This window comes from Drosophila mauritiana, chromosome 3R (genome assembly GCF_004382145.1).
Source record: "Drosophila mauritiana strain mau12 chromosome 3R, ASM438214v1, whole genome shotgun sequence".
Taxonomy (NCBI): Eukaryota; Metazoa; Arthropoda; class Insecta; order Diptera; family Drosophilidae; genus Drosophila; species Drosophila mauritiana.
The window spans coordinates 27,901,167-27,914,331 of record NC_046670.1 but is presented as its reverse complement, the minus strand read 5'-3'; the positions used below and the strand labels follow the sequence as shown (position 1 = coordinate 27,914,331).

At 44.1% G+C, this 13,165-nt stretch overlaps 1 protein-coding gene across 1 annotated transcript; it reads left to right on the top strand.

Moving 5' to 3' along the window:
* Positions 1–8,586: 8,586 nt before the first annotated feature.
* Positions 8,587–11,281, top strand: LOC117145653 (adhesion G-protein coupled receptor G7). Its single transcript, XM_033311383.1, has 2 exons — positions 8,587–9,898; positions 9,966–11,281. Exons 1-2 carry the CDS (start codon positions 8,680–8,682, stop codon positions 11,153–11,155), a joined length of 2,409 nt encoding a protein of 802 aa, XP_033167274.1. The 5' UTR covers positions 8,587–8,679; the 3' UTR covers positions 11,156–11,281.
* Positions 11,282–13,165: the final 1,884 nt, after the last annotated feature.

Sequence of the window (13,165 nt, the reverse complement as noted above, 5' to 3'; positions counted from 1 at the left end):
TTGTTTTTGATAAATGACTTCCATTTGCGGCAGGGGCCGTGCAAATCCATCCCGCAATAGGCATTTGTCACGGCTTCGATTTGGCCCGGACAGCACTCGATATAATTGAAATTGTGTGCAATAAATGAAAATTGCTGGGTCCTTTATTTGATGGCCATGTGGATAAGGGGCGGCCCTGCAATTTCCCAGCACGGCGGCTGACTTAATCAACTTTGCCATTTGCCTAATTGGGGAGCATTGTTCTCGGCGGGAATTCGGCTATGATGGGTTGCTATCACTGCACTGGCAGCCCTCTCATTGTGTTTACTCAATGCACTCGCTTTTCCAAACAAATTCTGCAGGTGGGTTGGACTGGATGCCAATTACTATAGACATGAGTACAAATGTATCCTTTAGAAGTTTTAACAATACGCGTGAGTAGGATAATTGAAATTATGCGTTAAACCAACTAGTTAGCCCAGTTTTACGTTTCTCTTCTTGGCAACGCAATAGTTTCATTTAACATACCAATATCTCGTAGCAATTAGATGGTTGTTACCTATCGGTAAATGGAAACCTGAAAATGCAAAATATGATGCGAGTCTCGATTTACCTTCCTAGTTACTGGCCATCTCTGTCACTAATCCATTTGCGTTACCAACGAGCCCACAGCTTGTTAATCAATGTTGTTTGGGGTCTGGATCTCTTTATTGAAATGTCATCAGTTCGGCAACGAGTCAGTTTTATTGGGGCCCAACGGCCAAGCGGGAATTCGAGGAATGTGTCCTGTCAGCGACGCCAAGGTAATGACTTTGCAAATGCGGGTCCTTTCGGGATGTGAATTGCGATTGGAGGTTGATGGCTGAACATCAACAGCAGAGCAGCGAAAGGCTGAGAGGCTCGCCGTTCGGAAACATCAGTCTGGTTAATTATCCTTGTGTACATTTGCATATTAATTGAAATGCTGGCTGTTTGATGACCAACAGTTTGTTGATTTATAAATGAAATACTCCATTTTGCCCAAGCTGGCGTGGAAAATTAAAAGTCAATTTTCCCTGACGCTGAAAAGAAAATTGTGGCCGTTTTGTGAATTATTCAGGCGTTCTGTGGGCGCTGTCAAAGTTGAAATCTTCAAATCGGCGCTTCATTCATTGGAATTCCATTCATTTGGCGCTCTCAGCTTTTTCACGCCACATTAAATGCTTTCCATTTCATTTGCCCCACAATACGGTTCGGTAAAGTTCGCGGGTGTCAGCTCGCAGGTGACAGATTCGCAGTTTAACCTCTGCACCTTCAATTTGTTTTCGACCTGTTTTGCCAGCTGCAGCATATGGAGCCGGAGCCCACTGGGGTGCCATAATTGAGTATTGACCAAACAGCCAGACGACAACAAAATGTGGGGGCTGTCGTGACCAACGGCAATTCCTGCAAAATGTCCTGTACAAAAATAGCTCCCCTTTGCACTCGACATAAATGCACGAATATAAATGTTCGAGTATATAAATAAGCAGCCTTTAATGTCGCAGGGAGTCCCGAGTACGTCATAAAGTGTTAATCGGGCCATTAAGCCCGGCGGAGCAGTGCCTCTATCCAAAATTGAAATGCCCAAAGCCCGAAGTTGCCCCAATGGTTCGCCACACGGAGAATCCGCAAATCCCAGCTCAGCCTTTGAGTCGAGTGCAATCATGTTAAGTGTGGAGCGCTTCCGCCTGCGATTTCTTACTTCTAATTTGGCACAGTGGGGAATAATAGTAGCCTTTCAATTAGAAAAAAGCTATATTTTTTTGGGAAAAAAAATATGGGAAAAATGGGAAACCTTAATACTTGCAATCGATTTTGAAAAGCTGTATTAATTTGAACAGAATATTCGTACCCCTTTCCCCACTGTTACTCTTTTATCCCTTTTCAATCACAACCTTAACCACCGTAGACCACCTGTATTGTGTGCGTAGTGCGCATTCTGCATTCTGCCTTTATCCTTTTGTGCTGCGTATTCCATATTGTGTATTGTGTTTGCATTCCTACTGTCACTCGCATTGTCAGCAGCAGGATCAGGGCGGATCCTTCTCCTTGGGCGACCGGAAACGGAAGTGGAGGTTAAGGGGCAGAGTTCAATTGCATTGTGCGAGTATGCGGTTGTGTAGAGTGCAAGTGACGCCGAGGACAAATGGAAACGAATTGGTTTTACAATGCACAGTTCCAGCAAATCCCATTTGGCTTTTGACTCGACTGTTGGTCTGGGTTATGGTTTTCGCACTGCTGAGCGGCTAGATTTATATGTGCCTCTAATTTCTGCCTTCGATTCCTTCAGTCTGTCAAACTGGCACCACTCATGTCCAAGCCTCAAATCGTTCAAACAAGTTTTCATTTCGATACTGGCTTTTCGCTGCGGACAGGAGGAAAAAAATCAATATTTACATGCCGTGGCTTGCAGTTAAATGGGCAAACAACTGAACCAAAATGAATTTCCACAGAATGCCAAATACGAGCACTTCTCAAACCCAGACCACAGCAAAATATTCGATTGCAGCCTGGCAAAACAGATGCTCTTGTTATGCAGTCAAGGTTTTTGGGGTATATAGAGTAGAACTATAATGAAATCTAGATGTTTTCATTATGGCATGGGGGCAATTAGTTCAAGAAATAATTTGTAATATTTTCGAAGCAATCATTTGTTTGCTTGAGAAGCAAATAAAATGCGAGTAAAGAATTTGCTAGCAACCACTAACCAACAGAGAGGGTAGCCTTCGGTCGAAACACTTGTTCTCCCTAGTTTTTCTTGGCTTTTGGTCCGGCAGAAACAAAAAGTTTCCACATAGCCCGGCTTGCATGTCGTATACGTAATGCGAGCAAATTAAGTTGCCGAAAAAAGAGTAAACAAAACTGGAATTGAGTCGAGTCGACTCGAGAGTTAAGCTGTGCAGGACAGTCAGTGGGGCTGGCATGAATGGGTTAAGCCAAAGTATTTTGCGATTTTCTGGCTTTTACTCATGCCACTGCCACACCAGGCCATCCAGCAGATTCGCTTTGCCATCGTCATTGTCATGTGGCAAAGTCAAAGGGCGTAAAAGTGCTCAGAAATTAATGAGGCAAGTGCTGTTAAATTTGAAAGTATGCATAAAAAGGGTTGACATTCCGAAAGTGCTACCTGTCACGGGAAAGTGTCTTTCAGTCCGTGTGTTTGTCTGGCTGCCATTAGCATTTCGTTTCGCCCAGCCCAACGGAATCAGCACAAATATCTAGTCGGAGAAATTCGTGTGGGTCTGGTTGTTTGTCTATACGTATTTTGGCTTTGGGTTTCGCTTGAAAATTCTGCTTCATCTAGTCCTAACCCAATTTAAATGTTTGATTTATTTCGGCGTAGAAACGTTATAGAAGCTTTGCACCTAATTAATGTCATACCCTGATATATTCCTGCTTTGATTAACCGCAAAGTAAGGTTTGTTGTACTAATTAGCAAATGAATAAGCAAATATGCTATTTAAATCTGAAATTATTATATTCTATCATTTGAAACTAAATTATAGCTATTATGCGAGTAAATATTTATTTTCATTTAAACCGACTTAAATTGATTGTGTCAACTGACTCTAATTATATCAGAAAAAAGGAGCTGCCATGAAATAGTCATTGGTTGTTTTGCCTGAGGCTGAATCTCTTTTACGTAAATAACCCCATCATTGTATAATTTTTGATCTATACAAATGCAACTCCCCCACCTCACAATAAATTCTCATATTTATGTACAATATTTTACCATCGTTCGAACGCAATTTATTTGCGCTTTTATTTAATCTATTGTGTTTGCCGAACAGTAATCAAAACTGACTGCATAACTATCTGGAGAGTGGGCTAGTGGACTAGTGGGCGGGTTTTCCCATCCGCAGCACGGAAAGCGCATAAATTCCGTTCTGAAGCTCAAATATGGAAAGTTTAGCATGTTCGTGACCCACCCGTTCCTGCCATTTTGAACTGCGAACTCGGGGTGTGTATCTGTGTGTGTGTGTCTGGTTATAAATTTCCCATATTTCACTTTATTAAGTAATAGTTGCCAGTTTGCTGCTCGGCATTCATGAGCTGCTTTTTAGCACTGAACAATAGTGGACTTGAATGCGCCATAAAAGCGAGCACTTTGGCGAAATGAGCTTTAAGCCTAGCCTAGAAGAACGTTCGATGCATTACTTTGTGCGTAGTTGAATTTAATCACACTTGTTCCGAATTCGGCTGGAATCGGACCTCGTCCTGCGTCCTGTCCCTCTAATTAGCCAGCTTCATGCCGGAAAATGGCAAATTACAGCTTGTCCGCTTTGCCCCCTCGTCCTCCTGCCAGAGAAACGTGATGCTGCACTGCGTCCTCCGCCCTCGAAAAGAAAACAAGCACATGCAACAGCTGTCCGCTTGGCACTCATTGTATTTAAATGCTCGTAAAATGCAAAGCAAACAAGTGATAAAAGTTGTGCACATACACGAGCACGGCGAAAAATGTTCGCTAGACGGAGTGGTACTGTATGGACTAGCTTGACTTAAAGGGACTAACTAGACAATTAAAGTTGAGGGGTGTGACAGGCGTACGAGTCAAACAAACAATCCCTTCAGTAATGCTTATCAATGCATTCGTATCTTTATAGGACAAATCTTTTTAGTCACACTCTTATACGTATTTACATCATATATTATGATATTTTCGCTCAGTGCACTCGTGGCCACGAAGAGTGCCCAGTAATGCTGGCAACATAAAAAATGCATCAAGCGCTTGTAAAGTCCGCTGCAGGCACTCAAATTTGAGGCAGGGGCTATTGCTAATGTTATGAGGCAGCATTTTGAAGGCAGCTCCGGCTTAAAGTGCTCCCGGGGAGCTGTCTGAATTAATTTTCGAGTTTGCTCGGCGGAAATATTGAAATTTCCAATTGTTTTGGGTTTGTATCTAGAGCGAGTCCCCTGACATGCTGTTCCGCCGTTTTCCATTAACGAAACTTTTTATGTTCGCTCAGAGGGCTCTTGGTGTTTCCTGGCATGCACAAACCAAATACGCGAGCAATTAACCCTTTTTTCCGGCAATTAAGCCCGAGCTTTATGCCACATTTTTCCATTTTGCCGTGGGCCTTTTCCTCTCTTTTGATGTTTGTTTTACTGATGGCAACGGATGCGGCGGATGGGAATCGAATTAAATATATATTAAAATCATTCAAGGTCAAATGGAATGTAATTGCAACCCAATTTGTCCAGTGATACAATAAAAATGACCGCTTAATTGTTTAATAAGCACAACAAAAGTCGCATTACGCATACGACATGTTGCCGGCCATATGTTATGCGCGCCAGCTTTAAGAGCAGGCCCACGTAGAGTAATAAAATGTGGTAAGTACACAGTCAGCCCAGTGAATCTGAGTTATTTAACTTGTTTGGCCGACATTTGTGTAGCTGCAGGCTTGTTATTTCTGTAAGTAGGCACATTAAATTGGGAATCCCTGGACGTGATGTTCTCTGAGGACATGTCCTTGGCTATTTTCCCGTCGTTAGGCACGCTACAAACTGCATGTGCAGCGGCAGAAAGTTTTCCCCAGCAGCATAAAGCTGACTTGTGGAGGGGCACCGGGACAGGATACATGTCCTGCAGCCTAAGTGGACTTCTTTGTCTCCGTCTAAGTGGTTTTTCATTAGAAGCACTCGCTCTCTGGTCGCTCAAACTTTTACCCATCGCAAAGTTTTCACTCGATGCGGATGTAGTAAACAACTCGGCCAACGAATTCGTAATTGGAAACTTTTTGCCGCGTGATATAGGAACGAACCCAAGCCAAACACTCTATGTATTGCCATTTGGTATTTAATTAAATGGCCAGGCTTGCAGCCCATTTCATTTCCTTGACAATTTCCGGTTCTGACTGCTGGATTTCCAATCGATGCCTGTGAATAAGTTGCAAAAGTCAGAGCCGAATTTAATCAAGGCTTATGCAAATGCTGTAGGGATTGCAGCCAATCCCGGCAAGGACCTCAGGCCAAAAACACGGCATCGTGTGGCAGTGTTTATGGGGCAACTGTTGCCCGGTCTCCGGCTCCAAATGAAATTAGATGATGCCGGAGCGGCAGCAGCGCCACCAGACGTTGTAATTAAATTAAATTGCTCGAAGTTGGCATAAAACACACAAATCCGGAAAGGTCGGGCGGATGATGGCGAAATCCTGGGCCACATGTGCCGTGTCAAAGTTCACGCTGAATCAGAATGCACGAGCATATATTTGTTGCCCGGGCAATTGTGCAAAATGAAGGCAGCTGAAAAGTGTGTACATAATCCGGCAGATGCAAACAGGGTGTGCTTCCGTAAATAAGTTATATACTTAATGTATGTAAAATGCCTATTATTAAGGATTAAATACTTGCTGTATCGTCTTGTGTAGCTCATTTTTAAATATTTTTAGCTCCACTTGCAGTGTTCTCTTTTTTGTTGCAACTAAAGGCCCCCTGTACTTTTCGGAGTATTTATTTAGAGGATGGCTACGTTGCCTTCGTCAGTTCCTAATTTCATTAAATCCCGCAACCTGTTGTCTGAGCCGATTCGAGGGTAAGTAAAGTGAACCGAACGAGTTCTGGTGAAAAAATTCAATTTAACTTTGCCCGCAAGCCAAAATGAATTTCTTCTGGCTGCAATTGACATGGCCCAAAATGTTGGAAGGATGAAGGACTTGCTCACATGTGGTTTCTGTGGCGCCACGTCTTTGTTTCCCGGCCAAATTGTTTCCCCAAGAAAAGAAATGAAGAATGGCATCTCATAATGAGCTTAATGGGCGCCATCTGTAGCGGCCTTAAGCGCATCTGCATATGCTATTTTCCGTTTTCATCTTGCCTTATTCCACTCAGATTTTCCGACTTTTCGTTACCTTAAAAGTGCGTTGGCGACTAATGTAGCCACGGCTCATTGCCTATCGGCTGAAAAAGACCTTTTGGGTCTGGAAAGGAGAAAGCCTCGAAGTCCAACCTTAATCTTGTTTTCCCTCTTAACCACAACCTTTTCCGCCGACACCAACAACACTTGTTAGTGCAGCTCAGCTAATGCAAAAAATGGCCCTGGAAAATGTATTGCCGTCGTTGGCGGTCACACCACCGCAGAGCTGGCAGTTTTGTTGAATGTTGAATGATTTCCTGGCTGCTGCTGCATCGTTGACTTAACTTGGCCAAGGCGAAATGGCAAAACCCTGCTTTCCGCCACTGCCAGTCACTTGTTGCCCACGAGGAAGTTTACTTGCTGGCTCAGATCCAAGGGTTCGTTATGCTTTTGTCGGCCACACCACTAATTGGATTTTCGGTTAGACATAAAATAGGGATAGGACAATCCAAATATCATGGCCCACCACACTTGGCCAAATACTTGCTTTGGCTTTGTTGAAGAGTAATCAGAAAAGTCGAAATATTTATATCCTACTTTACAGTTTCTTGGCTGGGAAAGGGAAGGAAAATCAGGAAAAAGTTTATGAGCTCGATTTTTGAAGCTTACTAAATTAAAGTCCAAATTCGACATCGAGGGGCACCCATATTTTCCAAGTGCCACATTCAACCGCTCCGCAGCTGCAGGTTTGTCATATTCGGATCCCAATCCCAATAGCCTCGTGGCAATAAAGGAAAAGTGAACATGTCAAGATGTGACACATTTGATTGAACGCATGCAGGCCAATCAATTTTTGCTGCCAATGGAGGTGGATTATTGGCTGCCTGCAAGCGAGTGGGCCTAGTGCTCTTATTTGAATTCGTCAGCGGCATTTGACTGATAATTGAAAACGTGTCAACAAGCCAACAATTTCTCGCTAGCACACGCAGTCTACGTGCGGCGAAGTCGGCTGTAAAAATTACTTTTTGGCCCAAAAACTGGCTTACAATGAAGTCTGTACAGGTGGATTTTAATCGAAGGCTGAGTCTTTGGAAACGTGTAACCTGTCAAAATGAAAATGGCACTTTATGCAACCAAGGTGAAGTGCTTTGCATTTTATGATTTTTTTCAAGGCCAAAGGATCTGTTCAACTCGAGTGAATTGCGTAAATACTTATTAATGTAAAGGTATTTGCTTTTACATTTTTTAGAAGCCATAGCATTAAATTGATCAAACAAAGCTCTCTTGAACGGATGCAACTGAAATATTGTAGGACTGACCCTCATTCTGAAACTCGTTTTTAAAGTTATTAAAATTTATGTATTTAATAAATTTTGCGATAATCATTGATGTATAAATAGCCCATGTACAGCCGTGTTTCCCGGTAACAACTTCTTATCTGGCAATTCAAGCGCGTAAAAAATGAATCAGCCAGAGCGTTTTAAGTACCAAGACCGGTAAAAAGGCGTGAAATCGCTATTTGCTCAAATAAACACGACGTCACAAGTTTGGTGATACTTCCGTGCCTCAAAGGGGTCCGTCGGATTTGTCTTCAATTGCCGAGGTCGTGTTAATCACAATGTAAATTGTATCAAATGCCGCAGACTTGAGGTCTTTTCGTGAGTAGTGTGTAGATATACAAAAAACGGGGGTCGATTAGCGCTCGTGGTGGCAACTGATAGCAAACACAGTGAAGGGGTCTACAGAAATCTAATCGATCGCCAGACAGCTCAGTATGCCGCGATATTTCAAGAACGTCGGACGTGAAAAGCACTATCTGCCAAAGAATTTGTAAACAGTTTCGGAGAACTGCAAACAGCTGTGCCACCTGATTCATCGCCATGAATTTCAACTGGTGTGTAGGGCTCTTTGTGGTCTTGGCCTTGGTTTCGCCGATTTATTCCGCCTGCCCAAAGGAAAATCAAATGTGCTTGAGAAACGGAACGTTTGCGTCTTGTGATGGAGAGGAACGTAATTCTTCGGATGAACCTACGCAAACAAATCTGGTTTACTGTACGTCCATGTTCTGCGAGCCGGAGGAGTTTCAGCACGACTACATAACGCGTAACCACGATCAAACACCTCACCAGAACAAGTGGAAACGGGCTAGAATCGGCGAACGTGCCACCCTGCACGATGTTTGCCTTCTGCGAAACGGAATGCCGGTCACCAGGGAGTGCAGAGTGCAGGTCAACCGAGCCCACTGGGAGTCCACCGAGCACTGGGATCCCGTGGTGTGCTTGAGGCGATTCAGGGAGCGCACGATCAGTGGCGACTTGAACAGCCTGCATGACGATGTTCTCGAGGGCAGGAGGCGCACCAATGACTCCCAGGGGCGCCGTGAGATGACTGGCATCATGAGGAACATGTTCCGGCAGAGGGATAGGACTCTTCTACCCGCCGATGTCCACATGACCGGACAAATGTTCGGCACCCTGATGCAGCAGGAAAAGGATGCTACGGTCAGTGTGGACTTGGTCAGTGTCTGCAAGGAGATTATGTCCTGCGACAGTCAGGTTCTCAGATTATCCGCCCAGCTCAACGCCACCAACTCCCTGCTCAGCCAGTTCGAGAGCTACATGGATGCCCTTCCCGAGCAACTGGTTCCCAAGGACAGATGCGGCAAGGTGGTGGCCAAGCCGACCAGTGACGAGGCAGAAACGGCCACTACTGGAGTGGAAACCTACAACTTCTCAGATATCGGTGTCCAAGCCCTGATTACCGGCAATATCAGCGTGTTCTTCGCCAACCCCGAATGCGATCGCATAACTGGAATAGCTATATTCTCTGCGCCAGGTGACCAGCGAAGAACTTCCGGCAGTGGCTTCTGGTACCGCTTCATCCGATTCTCCGATGACTTGGCTAAGGTCAAGGAGGAATCCAATCTGGAGACAGCTACATTTTTGCCGGAGAATCTCTGGCGGCAAGTGAATAGCAGGGGAGCAACCTATCTCATCTTTAAGGTCTACGCCCACGATGCTCTGTTCGTGGAAACCTCACTGCAACGCACTCGCAAGCCTCGCAGCAAAGTAATCTCCATTTCAATACCAGGACTGAGAAGTAAAAAAGGCATGAACATTTGTTTTTGAATACTCGAATTAATTTGAATACCCATTCCATTTAATAGGCAATTATCTTTCGCTGCCACTGCCCTTTCTTCTGCGGAATGAAAATCTGCGCAATCCGGATTCAAAGGCCTTTCGATTTGGAAGTGGATGCGGATATTGGAACTATGAGACCTGGTCAAACGAGGGAGTAAGCACTGCAAGCAGTTCGGACCCCTTGAAGGATGCCATCATCGAGTGCCACACTAACCACCTCACACAGTTTGCATTCCTGGTGGGTGGAAGCTATCGAGCCAACGACCTTGGTGAGGAGGTTCTAATTACTCCCATTAATGAGAAAGTGCTGGACATTATCTCGATAGTGGGCTGCAGTCTTTCCCTTCTGGGTATACTGGGAATATTCCTCACTGCCGCACTCTTCAAAAGCTGGCGCAGTCAGGCCTCCACGAAGGTCTTACTGCACCTTTCCCTGGCTATGTGCCTCCAGATGGTGCTCTTCGTGTTTCTCAATACAGATGATGTATCCGAAGCGCTCGTTGTGAATGGAAACACAGTTCGCTGCGTGGCGCTGGGCGCTGCCATGCAGTACTCCATTCTGGTCCTCTTCAGTTGGATGCTGATCATCGCCTTCCTGCAGTTCCAGCGTTACGTCACAGTTATCGGAATCGAGAGACCACCTCGCTATATCCTGAAGGCCGCCATTGTGGCCTGGCTACTGCCCTTGGTGCCCACCCTGCTGGTGGCCCTAATAGATCCCGATTCGTACGTCCCCTCGGCTGCCCAACTTTCCACGGACACTGGCATCTGCTATCCATCGGGCTATGGTCTCATTTTTGGGGTGGTGCTCCCTGTGACCTTGATTACTGTGTCCAACTTGGTGATATTCGTGTATGTCTTCTACAGCATCTCGCACTCCTTGAGCCAGAGCATCCATAAAAACGAAAAGAAAATGGTGGTTAAGCAGATCCGACTCTCCATAATGCTCTTCTTTTTGCTGGGACTCACCTGGATCTTTGGAATATTCGCCTTCATGCAGGCAGGTGTGGCCTTTTCATATCTCTTCTGCATCACGGCCACTATGCAGGGATTTGTGATGTTCATTTACTTTGTCCTCTTGGACTCCACGAACCGTCGGCTGTGGGTGGGTCTGATTTGCCCCACCAAGATGGAGCTGGACGTCCAAAAGCGCACCACTGAGCTCCAGTCGATGACCACCTCATCCACGAACTACAACAGCAGATCGCATCAGTAGATATACTAAAATACGTATTCCCCGACGAACAAAGGTCCACGACCAATGTATTGATAATCTAATATTTATGCTAATTGATTGCCATTATGTATAGGTCCCTAATTTAAAATGAAACAAATTCTAATAAATTCTAAGACAATGCTTTCAAAAGAGTCAATTTAATAAATATTGCATTTTAAATTTTCAAATGTATGTACTAACAATATATATTCCTTTTTGCTTTCAATTAGACGGAGAAGTTTGTCTGCAATAAAGGGAGTGGTGGTAACCCATCTTCCATTCATTCTCAATATTCTTGATGCTCGAGCTTCCAGCAGTGGATTTCCCTGCTACTGAACATCCAGTAGCTGGCAAGAAAAGCTGTGCACCTGGTAAGTGTTGAGGCCATAAAAATTTAAGCAAGCCCGAGGCTTCTGTGTCTACAAGTGTGCACTTTGATTCCATTGCCATGCTGTCATGTCATGTGGAACGAAATGAACTTGATTTGAAGCCATGCTCGATTGGTATTTGCCACTACAGCTGCTTCAACCTCAACAGTTTTCCCATTTAACTCCAGCTGGAATCTGGGCACGAAGACCCCCTTTTTGAGCTCACAATTCCGTTTTAAAATACTTGAGCTTAAAGCCATTGGCTGTCGTCGTAATCTGGATTAGACAGTAGTGCATTGCAAGTACTTTTAATGCACTAAACTGCGTTTCGCAGTGGGGGCTCTTAAGCCGATTACTTTCGTAACTATATTGTGGTGCCACATATTCAGCAGTTATTGGCCAATTAAAGAGATATCGACTGAAATCCCCATCTAAGCACATAGACTCTTTTATGCAACAACTAAGGATAAAATTGGAATAAAAGGTTAAAAAGCGGCTATGGACTTTATATATAAAGCATCAGTCAACTGATATTCTCTTTCAGCATCAAGTAAGCAAATAACTTTCAAAGTTTGCAAAACAAGAAAGCGCAGAGGGGAGAATGGAAATCAATCGATTTTTCGGCGGAAAGGACCTATTTCAATTTCGAAATTTCCACTCTCTATATATTCGCACAAACAACAGAGAACGTATATCAATTGCAATCAAACAGGAAGTGAAAGCTTTGAGGACTCGCCTGCATTCGAATGCAGAGACAGTGAAAGTGAAAGCGGAGCCGGGATTTCATTTTACGCTTTTACAGCAGCACTCGCCAGTTGCCAATAAGTCTACTCGAGTCAGTAGTAAACTTCACTTTGTTGCAAAATGTCTGCCGACTGAGGCTGAGCACCTGGTTAGTGACGAAATCCTTCATTTTTTCCGAGGAATGTTTGCTTTCATCCCAGCAGCAGCCATTCGAAACTAAATTAAATGACGTCAAGTGGAATGAAATGAATTGGGAGGCACGCCTGATTGCAATCCCGCCAGCCTTTTGACCTCTTAAAGTTGCTCCTCAAACTCTTGAACTACATTTTAAATTAGTTGTGCTTAATGCCATTGTCTGTCTGCTCGCTGGCAATTGCGGAAAGATTCGAAATCAATTTTCTGCCGCAATGTGCACTCTCGAAAGAAAGCTCCTAAGCCGATTACCACCAATAGCGACCAAGTGTAGCATGCAACTAAGCTGTTTGAACAGGAACCGCACCGTGTTACCTGTTCTGCGAAGGTAAACTAATTGTTGCTAAATAATGCAGTTTTCCTAGCCAACAGCTTCATCAAAAGGAAGGAGCTAAGAGGATTGTCAATAGAGAACTTTAAATGATTTTTCCCTCGATTAGGCGATGAATAATGAACATCAATATTGAAGGACGACATTTGAAAATCATGCTCAGTAGAGAAAAGTTAAAGTAAATATATACAACCATATCAACCCTGAGGTCCAATAACCTAGTACTTTTGGCCAGCAAACTCTTTAACTTATTAGAAGCGAACTTTTCAACGTTAACCTGTTTGCAGCCCCAGTTTTTTGCACACACGAAGGGAACACACCCACGAGGATAGGCCAGGACATGTGGCACTATTAAAAATTATTTTCCTTTGCGCA